Source organism: Hypomesus nipponensis, chromosome 25 (genome assembly GCF_054491055.1).
Source record: "Hypomesus nipponensis isolate SF chromosome 25, ASM5449105v1, whole genome shotgun sequence".
Classification (NCBI taxonomy): Eukaryota; Metazoa; Chordata; class Actinopteri; order Osmeriformes; family Osmeridae; genus Hypomesus; species Hypomesus nipponensis.
Window position 1 is genome coordinate 9,914,185 of NC_140385.1, and position 18,266 is coordinate 9,932,450.

General features: G+C 41.2%; 2 protein-coding genes across 10 annotated transcripts in view; one reads left to right on the top strand and one right to left on the bottom strand.

Annotated features, from left to right (window-relative positions):
- The window catches only part of mpdz (multiple PDZ domain crumbs cell polarity complex component), a 41,714-nt gene extending 34,902 nt beyond the window's left edge, over positions 1–6,812 (bottom strand). For all 6 annotated transcript variants that reach the window (XM_084691233.1, XM_084691234.1, XM_084691231.1 and 3 more), the window contains exons 1-4: positions 6,671–6,812; positions 4,513–4,596; positions 2,504–2,670; positions 174–332 (exon numbers count right to left, since the gene is read on the bottom strand). In XM_084691233.1, coding sequence (XP_084547359.1) covers positions 174–332; positions 2,504–2,670; positions 4,513–4,528 — 342 coding nt within the window. In that variant the 5' untranslated portion in view covers positions 4,529–4,596; positions 6,671–6,812. The remainder of the gene's footprint in view (positions 1–173; positions 333–2,503; positions 2,671–4,512; positions 4,597–6,670) is intronic.
- A 1,464-nt stretch (positions 6,813–8,276) lies between these two features.
- Positions 8,277–18,266, top strand: part of LOC146222201 (adhesion G protein-coupled receptor L3) — a 175,958-nt gene continuing 165,968 nt past the window's right edge. For 2 of the 4 annotated variants that reach the window (XM_084691469.1, XM_084691471.1), the window contains exon 1: positions 12,143–12,806. The gene's annotated coding sequence lies outside the window, so the exon portion shown is untranslated. Of the gene's footprint in view, positions 8,397–9,283; positions 9,357–12,139; positions 12,807–18,266 lie in introns of those variants that run through there. The other 2 variants (XM_084691470.1, XM_084691472.1) reach the window with 2 other exon arrangements.

Consider the following 18,266-nt stretch of genomic DNA (forward strand, 5'->3'; position numbering starts at 1 on the left):
CTGGACATACAGAAAATATCTTCCTTTTAGAGGCAAATCTCGCAAGGAAGGGCTTTGAAACTGAATATAACAATAAACAAAAAAACAAATAACTTATTTTACTGTTGGCTCTGCAAGTGATGCTCAGACTGTGGTGGTTCTCAGACATTTCCAGATCTGGGATTGGTTGATACCTGAGCCATGGAGCGAATGATGTGCTCAAACTCCTCAGGAGAAGGTTTTCCATTGATCTGCAGGGCAGTGGAGACTTCTGGGTAAGCAAGATGGCCGCCGTTGGGTTTGATTGTGTAGGGCTCGCTCAGATCATTTCCAAGAGAGGATGGGACACCTCCCTGTTGTCACAAAGAGAATATAATCAATAAATGAACTCCATCAAATCATGAAGGACTACATTTCTAATTTGGATCCAAAATGACAAAGGTTATTTCATTCAATTCTGAAGACAGTTGACATTGAGGAAAAATAGGACAGACATCATATTTGCTCCAAACATCACTTTTCAAATACCTATTAACTCTGTAAATACGAACAAAGGGGCTAATTCATCTAATTCCTGATATCTTGCATAAGTCGCAGACTAAAAGCGTTGAAGCAGGATAGCTCGTTATCCAACAGCGATTAGTTGGATCTATAGCAGTCTAATCCTGGAGAGATAATGGCTTCTAGCTGATGTTCCAACAATGATTGTGCTTCCAATGCAATATTTCCATCATTGCGGAACGCATCGCCCGCCATCTGGATGCATTGATATGATACCAGTTTAATTGCAGCACTGACTCGGTTTGTGTGACTAATGAATTACATGAATTAGGCACTGTATAAAATTGTGGTTGGGGATCATATTTGCTGTGGGTGTTATGTTTATGATTAGTTTGAATGCGATCCAGGAGAATAGGCAATGCATGACAAACATTTAATAAACACTTCACTTAAAAATCTGGCCACTTTCAGATTGTCCTTTTGAACTTGCATTGAGATATAATCAGTAAGGCACACAAGTTCAGGGATTTGTGTTCCAAATTGTAACAAACACCTTCCAGTCAGCCATAAGTGGTTATGTTTAGCTTTTGTCAACAAAACCCAGTGGGTCTAGACGAGGTTAGCATAGCGCTCTAGAAGCTGTCCTGTTCATAAGCTTTGTTAGCCTCAATGGTTAAGAGGATTAGAGTTCCAGTTTGGTTCTTGAACATTTGAGAAATTGTTTCTGCCCCACTTCACATAGCGGCGGCCTCCCCCTCTACACAGAAAAGGCCTCGTCGCCATAGCGACGTGAGCCCTGCTAGGCCTTGGCACAGGGGCTACAGACAGAAGACTGACTACAGTCTGCCTCTGGTCTCCCAAAAACAAAAACAGCACAAACTGCATCTTTTCAATAGATTTGTTCCACCTTTGGTGGCCAGCAAGGGTTCCTGACATTGAAAAACTCTGTTATAAACTTTGTTGCACTCATTTTAACTGCTGTGGTCTAATAATTGTAGGTCTTTGTGAGCTAAGACTTGGTTATATAAAAATAGTTGGGACTCTTGAAATATCTTCTTTGAACAAAGGGAAATATATTCCCCATCCACACACACACACACACACACACATAACTACACACACAAACAATATGACTGACACAAACTATCACACCAACACACGCACACACACGCACACACACGCACACACACACACACAAACATCCTTCTCAATCACAAACTCCAGACGTCACCGTGTCACATAGGAATGTGACGCTACTGAAATAAGGATAAGCACAGACGCGCAAGAAGATTCCAGCTAGTATTTTATCATCTGAAATTCCACCCGGCCCACCCCCCCAAAAAAGGTTCCATCATCCTTGCCTCCCACTGCATAGCTAACATACCTTCTTTCTGTGTCTCAAGCACTCCCCAGCCCCTTCACACACATCCACTCTGACCCAAACGGCTCTGCTCGAGCTGAAGAATGCAACATCTTGCTGTGGGCCAGCATAAACCGAGCAGAATATCTGGTTCTGGCTGCCCATGTCTGCTTATATAACCTTATTAAGTCTGCTGAGATGAACCCTGACTGCAATATGATCATAACCATTCATGGTCTAGGAGAGGAGAGGGATAATCTAGGTTTGTCTTGATGGCAGCCCAAGTAGAGAATAATTCAATAAGATTCTACTCGAGACTACAGTAAGATGCAATTTCCGTGAAGGTCAAGGAGCAGAACTATCCTATGAGTTTATTACAATTTCTGAAGGGGCACGGTCAGTGTTAAATATAAGTACATGTACATTTATATCAAGCCAATTTTATCAAAGAAAGAAAGAATCTGAGATTTAGCTTTGAAAATAATAATTTCTATATTCACAAAACAAAAACCGACAAAAATACTATCACCGCTTACAACCAAAAAACTAAAACCGGGCCAGGTTAGGTTGGTATGATTGACACTTGCATTACAGAAACAGTATCCTGCCAAAGATGCAAGGAAAGACGGTGTAACCGACATGAGCAGCGAGGAGCTGTCCCACCTGGTCCTTGAGGTGCTGGACAGACTTCTGCAGGGCCAGGATCTGGTGGAACAGCGGGCTCTGGAGAACAGACTTGAGCAGGCTGAGTTTCTCCTCGGTGGGCACCTCCCCACGCTCCCTCAGCTTCGCCTGGAGACGCTCCACCGCCTGCAAGGCACGCTGGGTATCTGCAAATCGTTGCATATTTCAGTGACAGCGTGGGCCGGCCAGTGGGGGGAGAGAAAGAGGGAGAGAGGGTGAAAGAGAGGTTGAGACAGAGAGACAGAGAGACAGAGAGAGAGAGAGAGAGAGAGAGAGAGAGAGAGAGAGAGAGAGAGAGAGAGAGAGAGAGAGAGAGAGAGAGAGATAGAGAGAGAGATGGTGAGAGAGTGACAGAGGGAAAGAAAGGACGAGACAGTGAGAGAAAGAAAGAGAGAAAGAGACCAAGAGAGAAATTATATAGTAGAAAAGATAGCACAGGATTTTTGGTAGGGATGGTGAGAAATAGGATTCTTATAACAATACATTCAACGACCAAGGTTGTTGAGATGTTCATTTATGCTTCCAGATAGGCTGACTTTGTTTATTTTGTTTGTTTACTGTTTTTGGAATGAAGTGATTTTTGAATATATTTTGTTGGCCAGGTTATAGTGTTTTTGATAGATATTATCTTGGTATTATATGCCACATCAACACCCACAAGACTTACTGTAACATGCTTGCAGCCATCTAATCAATGAGGCCATCTAATCAATGAGGCCCCAAGCTGATTTAAGGTTATTTTATGGTCAGCAATGGTCACACACCCTACTTTTCCAGAGTGGAAGGGGTGGGGGAGACAGGAAGGGGAGGAGTGGGGCGTCTCCGACCCTTCATACTATTTCAGCACATTGTAAGCTTGACAAGTCTATGAGAGAGAGAGAGAGAGAGAGAGAGAGAGAGAGAGAGAGAGAGAGAGAGAGAGAGAGAGAGAGAGAGAGAGAGAGAGAGAGAGAGAGAGAGAGAGAGAGAGAGAAAGCTGAGGTAAACCGTGCGTCAATTGCCATGAGGTTTAGCTAAGGTTGACCGCTGCTTAACCGAGCTTGGAATATCAGAATCATGCCGCTCTGGGCTTTTTTAGCCAATGAGCACAAATATCAAATCAAGGTGATGTTCTCTTTCAGAATAACAATGGTTCCACTTTAGCCTTTTAGCTCCATCAAGGAAACTGAAATAGGATGGCCCCCTCTGCCTGCCCAACTGAGTTTGCTTGCTAGACCTTACCTAAGCTCCACAGTCAAGCAACACAAGCCTGCTTGCCTCTTCAGAGTGGCTTGTTAGTGAGGATGGGCTTGCTTCATCTGGATAAGGACAAGGCCATTTCCGAAGCACGCAGACTGTGGCTAACACCTAATAGGGTGTGCACACGGTCCGAACCTCTTTTTTGGGGGGGATTCTCCAAGAGGCCCACTCTTTTTGAATAGAGGCTGTAAACAAGCCAACAGGAGGGTCCCTAAAGAGAACTGGTGTCTTTCAGGGTGACTCTGGAGCTGTGTGTTGATGGGGCACGAAGAACGAGGAATCTCATCAGTGTGTTTGTTTGACTGATAGGCTGTCTCCGGAAGAAGCCTGTTTGTGATAGCTTCTTGCCCTTTTGCTATTGCTATAGGAAGGGGGGTAGGGCATTGAACTGGTACACCTTCAAATTGGTCATCATCTAGATTCAGTATTCATAGTGGCCGGGTTTCCCAGATTCGTTAAGTAGGTTAACATTAAGATCTTCTTAAGAACATTCTAACAGCGCTCTAGAACGCTCTAAGAACGTTCCTAAGAAGATCTTAGCGTTAAGAGCTTCTTAACGAATCTGGGAAACCCGGCCAAGAATGTTTGTATAATTTTAGGGGAAATGTATCACTTTTGCCATATATTTTAGATCTATGAAACAGGCATAGTTTTCAACCCTGGAGTAAAATGTAAAAAAAAAAAAAGATCTGCAAAAGGCAAAAGTCTTTGTATGTTTTAAATCTAAATGTAACTGACTGATGACTTACCCATTGACTCAATCATCTTGTATCCTTCAGGCAAATGCAATGTGCCAGTAAATTGCGGAGTGTTCGGATTCCCTTAGTCACAGCCTGTGAAATAGAAATACTGTATGTGTCACTTCCTTCAATGAACGAGGAGGCTAATGTTCAACCATGCTATGCAGAACGTAAATCATTGTATACTCATTTTTCCACAGTTTCCCCTCTAGTTCACTTTGACTTAAAAAAAGCTCTTAGCATATTTTGTAGCTTGCCATCTCTAGTTCACACAGTTTCCAGTGTCAAAGTCAGCATACAAACCATACAACATTCTACCTTTATGTGATATCTTCCATCTTTAAATCAATCGTGACTAAATATAACAACAATACTTGCTACTGTGTGTTGTACCGTAACATCAAAGCACCCTCCGGTCTGCAACTATACACACCCTTTGCCCCCAGAACCAAGCTCTGCAGCATGGGTGATAGGGCCTTTTTGTCTGCTGCGCCTAGGCTGTGGAACGCCTTCCCTGACCATCTTAGGGCCCCCCAGACAACAGATGTTTTTAAAGGAAACCTAAAAGCATATCTTAAAAAAAAAAGCTTTTGACTAAATGTGTTTTATCAGTTTTACATTTAATAATTGACTGACCTTTTTTTAATTTTAATTATTAAACTTTGATTATTTTTCATTTGTATCACGATATGCTTTGTAGCACTCTGAAATTGTTTTAAATATAAAGTGCAATACAAATAAAATGTATTATTATTACAAGCTATTACTGGTCACATTCACATCAAGGTTGTTGGGTGCTTTTGTATTTGACTAATGCTCTTATTGAAGGATTAACATCTGTCCATTGCCATTCCTGGGACTGTTAATTGACTTTGGCACTGGCTATGTGATATGTTTGGCAGGCAGTGGCATATTGTGCGTGTGTCCAGTAAAGACTGTGGTTGATATCTTCAGGTTTAATTTGAAAGTTTTCATTGTTGGACACAGCATGTTTCAGTAACAACGTCATGATGGATTCACAATTGAGAACTTAGTTTCATGTATTGCTGATGGGGGTATATTTGTTGTTTCGAATTAGTCTGTATTGGAAACACAGATCAATAGGGGCTCATTAGTCTAATCTTATCTCATCTAATCTTATATTAAGCACATAACATATGTGTTGTTAGTGGCTGTGGATAACATTTTAGTTTATTAACAAACACTGAGTTATAATTTTGTTGGCTTGGCACAATCATATCCAGTCCACAACATTGAGAAAGTCCCATAGGTTACCATAATTACCAGCACACTGTGCTTCACAAACACACAAGACTGCTGCCTTTGAAGGCTTGTTGCAGGCCGAAGTGCAGACTTCATTACTCTCGTTCATTAGTTACAAATGTATTTGGCAGAGACGTTTCTTGATAATTAGGGAAGCCAATTCCTTTCATAGGGTAGCCTATTGTTAAATATCAGAAAAGTACCAAGCAAACAACTAGCCATAGTCTCATTTATTATTATTATTTTGAATATCATACATACTTTAAACCAAACATGGCCAAACAAAACTATATGAAGTCTTGATTTTTGTTGTATAAGTAGCCTAGGCTATAGGCTACAGTGAGTTTGACCATAACGGAGGTTAGGGACAGCTTTCCGGATAAACAATAGGATCCGGCGACCACATAAAACAGAACTGTGATCAATTAACCATTATTGATCGTACATTTGAAACATATAGAGTACCCATATAAGACGGCTTTCACGTTTATAAAAAAAAGCTATCCTAAAGCTAGCTTTCTGAAAGGCACAGCTACAATCCGCTTTTCTCAACTCCTCCTACTCCATCTCATCCATGGGACGCTGAAGCAACAGGCTTCCGACGCTTTTAGAGAGGGGACGTTAAGTTGTACCATGTTTGAACAGACTATGAGATGAACCACCGAAAAATGCATGTTCATGCTGAAATGCAGAATATTTCAATACAGAATTAATGATAAGGCACAAACAAGCCTGATTTACAAACACTTGCACGGGCCGACGTGACAGGCGCCTAGATGTAGCCAATTAGCAACATTGTAGCTTGGAAAACCGCACTCGGTGTTACATTTGCAACCGAAATAGAAAACTGCACTCCAGCTATGAAGGGTATTACAAAGATAATTTGAAACATGTAGAAACTCACATATTCGTTGACCCTTATATCCTGCGGACACGGGACATATCCTTTCTCGTTCTTCTCCAGCTAACGGCGCGCAGACTCTGGCTTAAAGATGGGGCGTAACGTAACCTGATCTTCTATAGACATTTTCAGTACTAGCGGCACCGAGTTGAACTGGGACCGCCTATGTAGTGGACTGCCTGGGTTTATAGCGAGGTCACAAGCGCCGCTTGGTGGATACCATGACAATTAGGCCTGGAGTGCAGTCTGCTGGCTGTAAACTACAACTGAATCATCTCAAGTGTTGCTCTCTCCCTCTCAGTAGGCTACCAAGTGATTAAAGGACTTCAGTCACATAATAATATTCAGAGAGAATTTAAAAGATGATCATTGACTTTCCTGTGACATTATGGCTATGTTCGTGCCTTCTTGAGACGTAGGCTATTTGATCACAATGTTTGTTACATTGTTATGCCTTTGTAAGAGTTTGTAACTATGGTATCAATAAACTAAGTGTATTTAGGTTTGCCAATCAGTGAAATAGATTGCAAGCCAATTTAAATAACTACAAACTAACACTGCTTAACATGTAAGCTAAACAGGGCCAATTATAATTGGCCCTGTTTAGCTTACATGTTAAGCAGTGTTATATACAATTATAATTGTGTTTTGTGGTCTATCAGTGTGGTGTTCAAATAATTGAAAATGTAATGTCAATAATGCATTTGCAGATAATGTTTCGGGTGTCATTGACGGTGAAAACCCTTAGAATAGCCTATATGACAGGGGGGTTGCTTTGCTTAAGTACATCAATATTCACCTCTCGAAGTTACACACAACACACACATGCACGCACACAAACACAGACACACACATCAGATCCAGGGAGAAGCCAAGTACCGCAGCCAGCGTGCATCAAGCGTCTGATGTGGAGCATGCAAATAAGAGGCCGTATCATGTGCTCGTGGATTTTGACTGAAGAAAACACCTTGAAAAAGGACACACTGTACTGATAAAATGAAGATCTTTTGTCTACGTCCTGTTTATAGGATTATGTGCTCAATTCCAGGGCCCAATGTGCCAAGCTTATCAAATTGGATATGAGCGAGAGCTGTTACTCAAAGTTAAATGTATCATATGCCCGCAGGGACGAAGTCCCTTTTTACCTTTTAAATAGCCTTGTGTAGCAGATCTGACTTGGGTTGTGCCTCTGTATCCTTGAAATAATAAGCTACTGATGGCAGCTTCCTTTGACATCAATTTATGAATTAATACAAAAATTACTTTAACAAATTGTCTTACGCACGTCAAAGATTCACACACTGAAGACGATCGTCGTCGGAGACTTATGGACAGGCCTCTTAAGTTTTATCAAAAGTTTGGCCAGAGATTACCATAGCCTACTTGTCAACGTTTGGGTAGGCTACGTTATGCTTCCCTATAGACAGGGTGTGAAACACCTGCTGGTGTTTCTGATTGGCTGGTAGGTGGCATTTACGTAACTCTATAGCTTAATTCGAGACAGCTATCAACTCGGCAGAAAACTTACCTCCGTATGCCTGCGCCTCGTCCATGAATTGTATTAATTAGTCTAAAGTTATAGCAGGAGCTGTTATCCCTTAGGCTACTTCTCAGCGTGAGAATTACAATGTGTTGCGTGTGAATTAGTTGAAGTGCTTTGAGTCTCACGCGGCAAATGCGTGAGACTTGAGAGCCCTGCGAATGGAGAAGGTTTGCTTCGTTTCACATGGTAGCTACATTATAGACATTCTGTAGGCTACACTAGATTGTATTTTCTGTTGGACGTGTTTGAAAGTTAAACATTTTGTGTTGGTGCTTGAGTTGCGTTGATAGGCTACCAGGCAGCTTGTTGACACTTGTCAGTTCATCCGCTGATCCTTCACATTTTCCTGTTTAGTAAAATAAACTGTCCGATAACCTACAACTCAAAAGTAGTAGACTAGCCTACTTTGTAACTGTTCATGTCCAGAAAGAATATGAAACAAACCAGCTAAGATGTGGCATAAAATTACTTTCAAGACCAATTATATATTTGGACTCCTGCTCTGCAATATGCTAACTACGTACACATGTCTAAGCTGTCCTGGTTTGACTGCACGTGACATTATGGTGACCCCAGTGTATAAAAATATGCATATTGGCATGAGTGTGGCAACTAAACTGGCGATGGTCTGGTAGCATACAAAAATTGGTTAACAAAAATAATCAATTGAGTCGCTAGAACAGTTACAGGTTTAAATCGAACTCATGTAGGAATCATGACATTGGCCTAATGATGTTATAACGTAAACAACTAGCTTTACAGTTTGTAAAAACAGTGCTAGCTAGTTAGGCTAGCTATCTTAAAACGGATCATAAAACTCTCAAATTTAGTTTCAGTGATAGTACCTACAGTGTTAGCATTATCAGACGAATCATGAACAAACTCAAAAAGTGTTTTGGTTGTTTCATTAGTCATTCATGAATAGTAACCAATGTGCTAATCTTAATTCATAATTTGACATTTTCATTGGATCCATGATTAAAGATGACTATGACTGAACACAAAGTTAAGATAAGTAGTAGTTTGGTGTCTGTCACTGACATCCTTTCTGTTTTCTTATTTTTCATCTTTAGACAATGGACAGTCAGCTCCATGACGGTGTACAGTTTTCATGGTCTGGTGGCAAGGCATGGCAGCGAAAACAAGGTAACCAATCACTATTCCAACTTTTTAGAGCAGCAGATTATCTCTTGACGGTTCTCAACAGTCAACATGGGTTTACTAGTCATAATTGTTTTCATAAACAGTGTCTTTTTAAATACTATTCCTAAAATTATTTGTAAGCTTTCAATCACAACTGAACATGTTCCAGTTTAAGGCATGTGCAAAAACAAATAACATGGACACATTTGCATTATGTTGAACATAAGACACGCTTATTGAGGCACAAAGGCTCTCTCAACAGTACTGCATATTAAAGTGTCAACACTTTGGTGATGAAATAATTCCCCATATTGCTTGCAAGAATAACTGGAACCTTCTCAGATTTTATTGGATTCACTTCACATAACAACTTTCCCACATAAGCCTTAATTTTCCTAAACAGCTTTAAACTTGGCAAGTAGGCTTTCACAGCAGCATGTTGAATTTGTGCACAGCAGTTTAATGGTCTCATGTATTACTTTATGATGTTCAATTATGACTATGTCTCAGGTGCTTAACTGTCTGTGTTGAGTAAATCCATTGTTGGCAGCCGGATTTGGCAGTGACACACACAACATTATATATGTTGTCCAGAAACTCAATGACCATGTTTGCAAGTGACTGAAAATTGGATTGCACCTCTTCAATAGCATTTACAAAACTGAAGACAGATTGGCCTGCTGTTTTCCTTTTTTTTTCTACTTCTGAAATACAGAATGTGAAGTGGAAACACTTTTAGAGTCCATTCAAGAATGGAATTGAACAGCAAGCCTTCTAAATAGGAATTAAAATGTCTCCTGCTAGTCCATTCAGTAATTCCCTGAAGTCTGGTGCCACATGCAAGCTTCTTGTTCACCGAAAGTCCTAATAATCACAAAAACCAATGAAAAACACAAACACACCACAAATCCAGGATTCTGGGGTATAGGAGAAACAATAACATGTAATGGCCTGTCATCATTTTGGCATTTTAGAGGGTGCGTTAATCCCAGTGAAAACTCTGGAATGAGAGTAATAAAGATCCTATCACAGGTGTTGATATTTTCGCATTCCAGTCATTGCTCTTGGAGTTTGGGCGGGAGGTAGTCATCACGCCATGTTGTCAACATTCTAGTCACGGCAGCAGGATATTACAAAGGATATAGGTTATCCATACAGATGCTTGCTAAGCTTGGCAGGCAGTGTGTACAGTAATGACATGAAGCTTTGGTCAGTGCTGTACCTGCAGAAATCCATTTACATTCGGGCAGTATGGCAAGCAGTGCCGTAGAGAGATAACACTTCATCTTGCCTCCCAAAAGCACCAATTGAAAAAAACCCTGACCTGCTTCAGGTTCAAGGTGTTCCTGAATGATTTTGAGGAAAGTACTTCCTCAACAAAGTCAAAGTATGCAAAGGTTTAACGTAATGTTCTACGTGATTCATTGATTGGTTGTCAGGGTTGTCAGGCTAGTAAGATGGAGAATAGATTTGATTTGAGTGAACCTAGATTACAGATTTGTTTTATTGAATGGTCTGTGTGTTATGATTCGCATAGGTTTGTTGGCTTTGGTTGGTTGATAGGTAAACTTTTATTTGTCCATGTTTCACCTCTTCCATTGTGAATTATGTTGAGATTTTTTAATTCAAAGCCCCTTTGAAGATTAGTATTATCATCCCACTGTTGAAAACTCATTATTGGTGGGTGTGACATGTCCCATTCCCATTTCTGCCAACCCCCCCCCCCCCTCTCTTTTTAATATGATATGAAATGTATGTAATCCTTAGTTATTAAAAAAGCTGTCCCACCCATATTTAAAAACAATATGTCCTTGCCCTGTGGCATCCATGAATTTGTGGAAGGACATCACAAAAATAACATAATTTTCTTGTATTGGGAGGCTAGATAGTTCTTGGCCAGCAAAGTGTTATTCTACAGCACTTATAAATAAATAAATGTTTAATGATTGTTACTCATGAAGGCTACACTACCATGCAATATAATAATATTATTTTATATTACACATCACATATCAACTCATAACACATGACCAATGGTAAAACTGAATATACATAAAACATAAGAATAGGGATAAAATGCACAACACGTACACAAAGCACAATCATAAAAGCAAACACATTCCTTAGTATGAAGTTCAATCATCATTCTGAATTGCCCTAGTGGAACGAAAACATCAGGCTTCAGTTTTGGAGGTATTCCACTATAGGCCGTGCAGTAAAACTGAACACTATCTCTCTGTAGACACCAAACTAATTTCCAGATCTAGACAACCTAAAGCCTGTGTTTTATGTTCCTCTTCAGCTTACTGTAGTTGGTAGGTACTGTTTTTTGGTTTTGTAAAATAGCTTTTTAAATAATTAAACAATAAGTGATTAGTTATCTCCATCAACATCACAGATGGTGAGCCAACATTCCCCATCAAAATCGAAATACTCATGCAGTCAAATTGATAATTGCTGTGGTCTATGACACATAACACATTAAGTTAATCATCTCACTTCTCCTATTAAACATGTTTATTTGTATATGAAGGAATTATGCTGTCATGTGTCTTTCAGAAACACTATGTTGGCTTTTTCAGTCACAATCAATATCTTGACATTTTCCTTTTTTGAATTTACTTTGCAATGTAAAGGGGTAACAACAGTTCTTATTTAGGAGAATCTGACTTTCAATGAGAACTGAATACAGCCACCGCATTTTCCTCCATACTACCTGCAGAGAAGTTGCCTGACTTTGACTTAACAGTCACACACTGTAAGCATGCATTACAGCAGATAGCCAATCGAGGGCGATGATGTTGGTGGCCCTTTATCTTATGTTTACTGGTAGGGGGAGCCCGAGTATACGGTGTGAGAAGCAATCCAGATCCGAGTTTTTCTTCTCACCAGTCTCTCGCCTTCTACCTTGACTGGCCGTACCCGCATTTCTCCCAGGCAGTGCTTGAAATTGGTTTGTCATATTCGCAGAGAGGTCTGTAAGAAAAACAAATACTTTTTTGTGATTTTTTGACTTTGGAGTTTCCCCAAACTTTCCTTAAATATCCTGGATACTCAGCTGCGTTTTGCCTCTGGGCTCTTTGGACGTGATGTAGCAACTGCACAAGGAGACGCGTTGTGCCTGTGTAAAGGGACAGTCATCTGGATACCAAACACGGAGCCTGTTCTTTTCTCCTGCGAAATCGTAAGAATACACGGATTCTAGCCATTCACAGCTCAACAACCGAGCGACTTTTCAAAAGAACATTTTAATTGGAGTTATGCGGAAACATTATTATGGTTCACGTTTCTTTCTCGTCTGACTCTTTGAGGAGATAGGCAAATGCATGTCGCTCTGTGCGTAAGGACAAAATCAAGTGGATAAAGACAATTGTGCGAATTTTTTAACGACTTACAATTTCAATGGCAGGACTTGAAGGGTATCATCGCGTTTTTATTATCATCTAAGGCACGGTAAGAGCATATTATCAAGGAAATGCACAGACATGCACTTCATCTATCCTTAATTTGTTTTTATATGCACTTCAATTCCCAATTTGCGACAGGGGTTGTGCTCAATTGAAGGTTGTGATAATAAGCTTTATGTAGACTTTATGTTTATATATTTAACCTATTTTTACGCGATTGTAATCGTACTGTCTTTGATATCGAAACTCATGGTGTCCGTTGAGGTGATTAATGAGAGATCTTTCATTAAAGGTTGGTTTATAAGACAATTAAGCGCATCTCTTTTCAACAACCAACGCAGTTGAGGCAGAGCAGTAAGGAATGCATGGATGTTAATACATGGATTCATAGAAAATCCGTAATAGTTTTTCCATTCATTCTTCCGAGCGTGTTGAAATGATGGGCATCGGAAAAAAATGTGGTTTATGCGCAATGAGAAGTTTAATGGATAAATGCGTTGCGGTGAATGAAGTTGCGCTTGCCTTTCAAAAATCACAATCCCATAATCATTTATTCATGCTAATGTTTTAATGAACGGATACACCCCCCCCCCCTCCACACACACACACACACAAAAAATACCTGAACATCATCTTAGGTGGTATAACTGAAATCACTGTGGGGATGTGGCTTTTCTGAGTGCCATCAGTGAGGTTGAAACGGAAAAGTGACGCAGTAACGTCGGTCGATGTGCTTCGGACAGGACGGATGAATAGCAGCACGTATTATGTTGTGGTGGGACACTGAACTGATAACAAATCACAAATGTATGATTTAGGATTTTGTTATACGACACTGTCGTGACTACTACACCCCCTCGTAAGATGACACACTTTGTGTGCAATTGTGCGCAAAGATAGGCTTTCTTTATGTAGGGATGTCTACATATAACTTTATATTAGAATATGTCTACAAATATACAGTATATTTGTCTAGCAACTGTAACATAATATATATCAGCTTGTTTAATGGAATGGTGTACTATGAAATTCACTGAGACAATACTACCAAGACACGTAGGCGGTTCATTGTACACGGGGAGGCAGTAGGTAAGCTATTATCTGGGGGTTAGCAGGTACGATTTAGAGTAAATCAGAGTGGAGGAGATAAGAATATGAATTAGAATAAAGCTGTGCTTGTGTGTGCACCCACATGAATGTACATTTCTTCTGTTTGTATGGGTATCATTATTTGTATTTTCTCTATGCCAGAGACCGTTAGAGATGGATTTAACCATTTCTCTGTTTTTACACTTTGGTAAACTACACATGTATAGTATATATATATATATATAGTATATATAGATCCCACACACCAGTAAAATACAGCAGAGACAGATTACTCTCTTTTAATTTATGTTTTTATGTAAGAGTTTGAAATACATTCTGTTTGTAAAAATGTACCATTTGTCAGGTGTTTATGTAACACTTATTTGATCAACGACACTTAGTTACAGTATCTGACATAATATGATGTGTTGTCAAGCAGAGAATAGCTGATTAAAATAATCTAGCCAGTGCACATGAACAAACACACACACACACACACACACACACACACACACACACACACACACAAAACACACACCTTGACTGTAGAGGGAAGATGAGAAGACAGTTGATGGTTTGCTCTAATTGGTTGTCAATCTGTAGTTTGTTCACAATGTACCCTGTCCTTCCTGATCCGATTACCTCTCCTTCTCTATATCTGTTGTACTATTTATTAGCAGTCTCTTGGAGGAGAAAAATATATGTAGTCTGTTTCCAGAAATACTAACCCCACCATATCTTACTGGTAGGACAGTTGTGCATTGTGCTTCAGCTGTAAAACGCAGTCAATTGATTGAAGGTAGATCAATTCTGGCAGTAGATAGAGCTGTTTTAATTATGAACCGAAACGCGGAAGACCATGAAAGGGAGAGGGATGGCGAATGCACGGCTGGGTAGCGGGTGCCTCTCAGCGTGTGTGGATAGGCCTACCTGAACCATCTGCCGTGTGAAACCCTAAGGTCACCGCTGCTGTCTTCCACTCTGTTGATGGTCGGCCTGTCTCCCAAAAGCATGTCTGGCTCGTCAGTTTGCAACGCAGCTAAACACGGCATTAGGACACATTTTCGAACATTTCCTTTCTTCACACTCAGAAAAAAACTACAGGGTAGAGCACTACATTTTACATTTTAGTCATTTTTTTGTCAGTTTTTAACACTGCAGTTTCTTCTGGCATTCTGCATTGTCATGAACAAAAACTGCACTGAAATCATACCAGTTGACAATTCTTTGGCGCAGCAATGCAAAAGAGAAACAGTGAAGAACGAGCGGGTATGGCAATGTGGTCCCACCCAGTCCTGTTAACCAGGAAGAGCTCCAACTGAGAAGGGAAGGCTATTGAACAGTTGCTGTGCACAGGACGTACTCCAGACTGCCTCCCTGCTCCCTATCCTCCTGTTTCCCTCAGTGAAGCACAGACAAGCTGAACAACTTTATCTCCCTGCTCCTTTTCATCCGTGTTGCGTTGTCAATCTCGAAAATGTATTCGCATTGTGTTGTTGTCACTTCAGTTTCTACTCTTCTCTTCGCTTTAGAAGCTAGCGCCTATCTCTGAGGAAAAACGAAAAAAACATCTTACAGATAATTTTTTCCCCCTCTTCAGAGATAGAGAGATGAGTCAACTAGGTTAACCCTTTTGACATGTATGGATTCCAACAGCTTGCCACACTTGTGAGACTAATGAATAGATATGTTTATTCTTCAGTGTTTCTCTCGAGGGTCCCTGTCTGTGTTTATATTATGCTCATGATTTAAGGCGTATTCTATACAGCGGCCCACATTTCCCACTAATGGCGTCCATTTATAATAATATGGGTTAATTTGGTGCCCGTAATGAAAGCCATAGTTTCGCTGTAACCAATCCTGACTGCTTCCATATGGGCCATTGTGTTGCGCGTCAAAAACTATTTTTCTGTCTGTGTGTGTGTGTGTGTGTGTGTGTGTGTGTGTCAGTTTTCAATTCAACCAATTCCATTTGCTTGATTTGATTTTAGATTTAGACATCACTGCATGGCTTTTGAAATCAAATTGTGCTTCATGGTAGAAGAGCAGACGTGAGGTCTTCAGTTCTCTTCATCATGTTACGTTCACAGAATAGGACTCTATGGATCTTCTGATATACAGTAGGTTAAGTAAAAGACAACTTTTACTGCAGAGGCTGATCTATTGAATTGAATTAAACCACCATTAGAAATCCTGTTGCTGTGACTAACTTGAGATGCACATTTACCATTTGGGATTTATATATCGGCCGCTGTATTGTAAGGACAGTATATACGTTTCGTATGTCGCTTTGGATTAAATCATCTGCTAAATGAATAAAATGTTGAATGTCAGAGTGATAGTCACTAACCTACTACATGTATGTTTAGTCTCTCTCTCACATACACTCATATATATATATACACACACACATGCACAAACACACTAAGCTCTCTGTTGTCTCGCTTCTTAGAAGTAGTTTGTGGCCTGAAGGTGCAAGGTTGACGTGATTCCTCTGAGCAGACGTCTATAAACAGTATTAATAGAGGCTTTCGACACATGACATTTCACACGGTCAGTGACTGTAGCTAATGGACGACAATGGGTGGGTTGACTGGAATACAACGTGACCAAACAAAGACCTCCACAACCCCTTTATCCTCTACTCTGCATCCTTATTGGATACGTATGTAGTGTGATGTAGGAGGATCCGGACTCGACACTAATTGTTCAGGTGCACACTGCCGGCAAATAATTGTGTTCGGCGGTGAAATTCATATTCATTTAACGCTTGCGTGTACCATCATCTGCTCTGGCATCAGAAGTCATTTGTTCAGTGTGGCTGTGCACCCTCTGCCTCCTGCCTCTGTGTTTTTTCGCTTTAATGAGGGGAATTAATTTCTTTATGGAAGCTCGGGAAACAATTACAGAAAGGGAGGCGAAGCCAGGAGCACCTGGCGAGGGAGGTCTCTTGTTTCCTCACTCCTTTCCAGTGCTGTGCTGACAGCACAGAAGAACCGTTGGGTTACGCCAAATACCATGCAGGTTTTTTTCTCTCTCTCTCTCTCCCGCCAATTGGGTCCCATCTGAAGTCGCTGTTGAGACTGATTTGCTGGTTTCTGGTGGCTTGAGGGGAGCTATTTTTGTGATTGATGGTTGTGGCTTGTCGAAGGTTTGGATTGTGGGTTGGTTGCTGTTGGTTAGTAGCCTTGTACTATTCATCTGAAAAGGCAATGCTGGTTTTTCAATGTGCGTGCAGCTAGGGTTTCTTAACATGGAAACTGTACAGACAATGTACAGAAGGACATAGGGAATGACTCATAAATCTAGGACAGATATGGCTCATCAAGGTGCCATTGACTGTACAGATACCTGCTTTGACACCAGTCACATGGCCATAAACACACACACACACACACACACACAGAACAACGTGAGGCCGAAAACCGCTTTCTGCTCCCCCTGGCCTTGCTCTCTGAGGGTTCCTCAGGACAGGACCGATCATGCCGCGGAGGGGAGACGGGTCGGCCTGAGTAGCCCTCGCTCCCTCTCTGGCAGCAACGTGTCAGAAGAAGAAAAGAAAACGGAAAGATGATAAGCCGGGACCTGTCCGAGAGAAAGGTCCTCAAGGTGCAGACCTCTCAACGCCTCCGGTGGCCTGCTACACAAAGAGCCACGGTCGGAGAGGTTGTGGCGCGGGGCTTTCACATACCCGTCAACACAGCGGCCAAGCAGAAAATGGGTTTGTGTTGAAGTGTCAAGAGCGCGGGTGGGGTCTGGGATAGAGGGAGGCTGCTGTGGATTCATCCCCGATTGACATGTTTAAAAGGGGGAGGGGGGAGGTTAGGGGGCGCAGACAATTGGTTGCTCTACACTATGGCTTTGAATAGGGCGACCTCGAAATGTTCAAGGGCTACGGGCCTAAAGCAAAATTTTGGACCCGACGCAATAAAACCCACAGAGCCATTAAGGCTGAAGTGTGCTTTTAGAAAATGACACGAGTCTTGTTTGACTGCCATAACCACAGCTCTGTATCAAAAGCTCGCAATTAAGCCACAAGGCAGTGAAGACTTGTCGGAGTGGGGCATACCGTATTGTGGTGCCAGCTAAGTGCTTGTGCATTAGTGTTTTCCATACACACAGGGCAAGTCAAGACAAGAAAAAAATACTTCCAAGGTTTATGGGACTGAAAGACCCAAGTCCACGCTATTTAGCCCTTCGACATGTGTGCGTTTTCTTCGACGTCTCGCGCCGTTGCGCCACAATGGAGGTGAGCGGTGTGGCGTGTGGTTATGGCAGGAATGCGGGCGAGGGCCATTGGGAGGAGGAGAGAGGACGACACGGTCTCCCTGCAGCCTCTCTCATTTGCCATCCCTCCCTTTTGTCTCCTCTAACAACCCCGTTCTTTATCCCTGTAATGACGGGGATTATCACATTA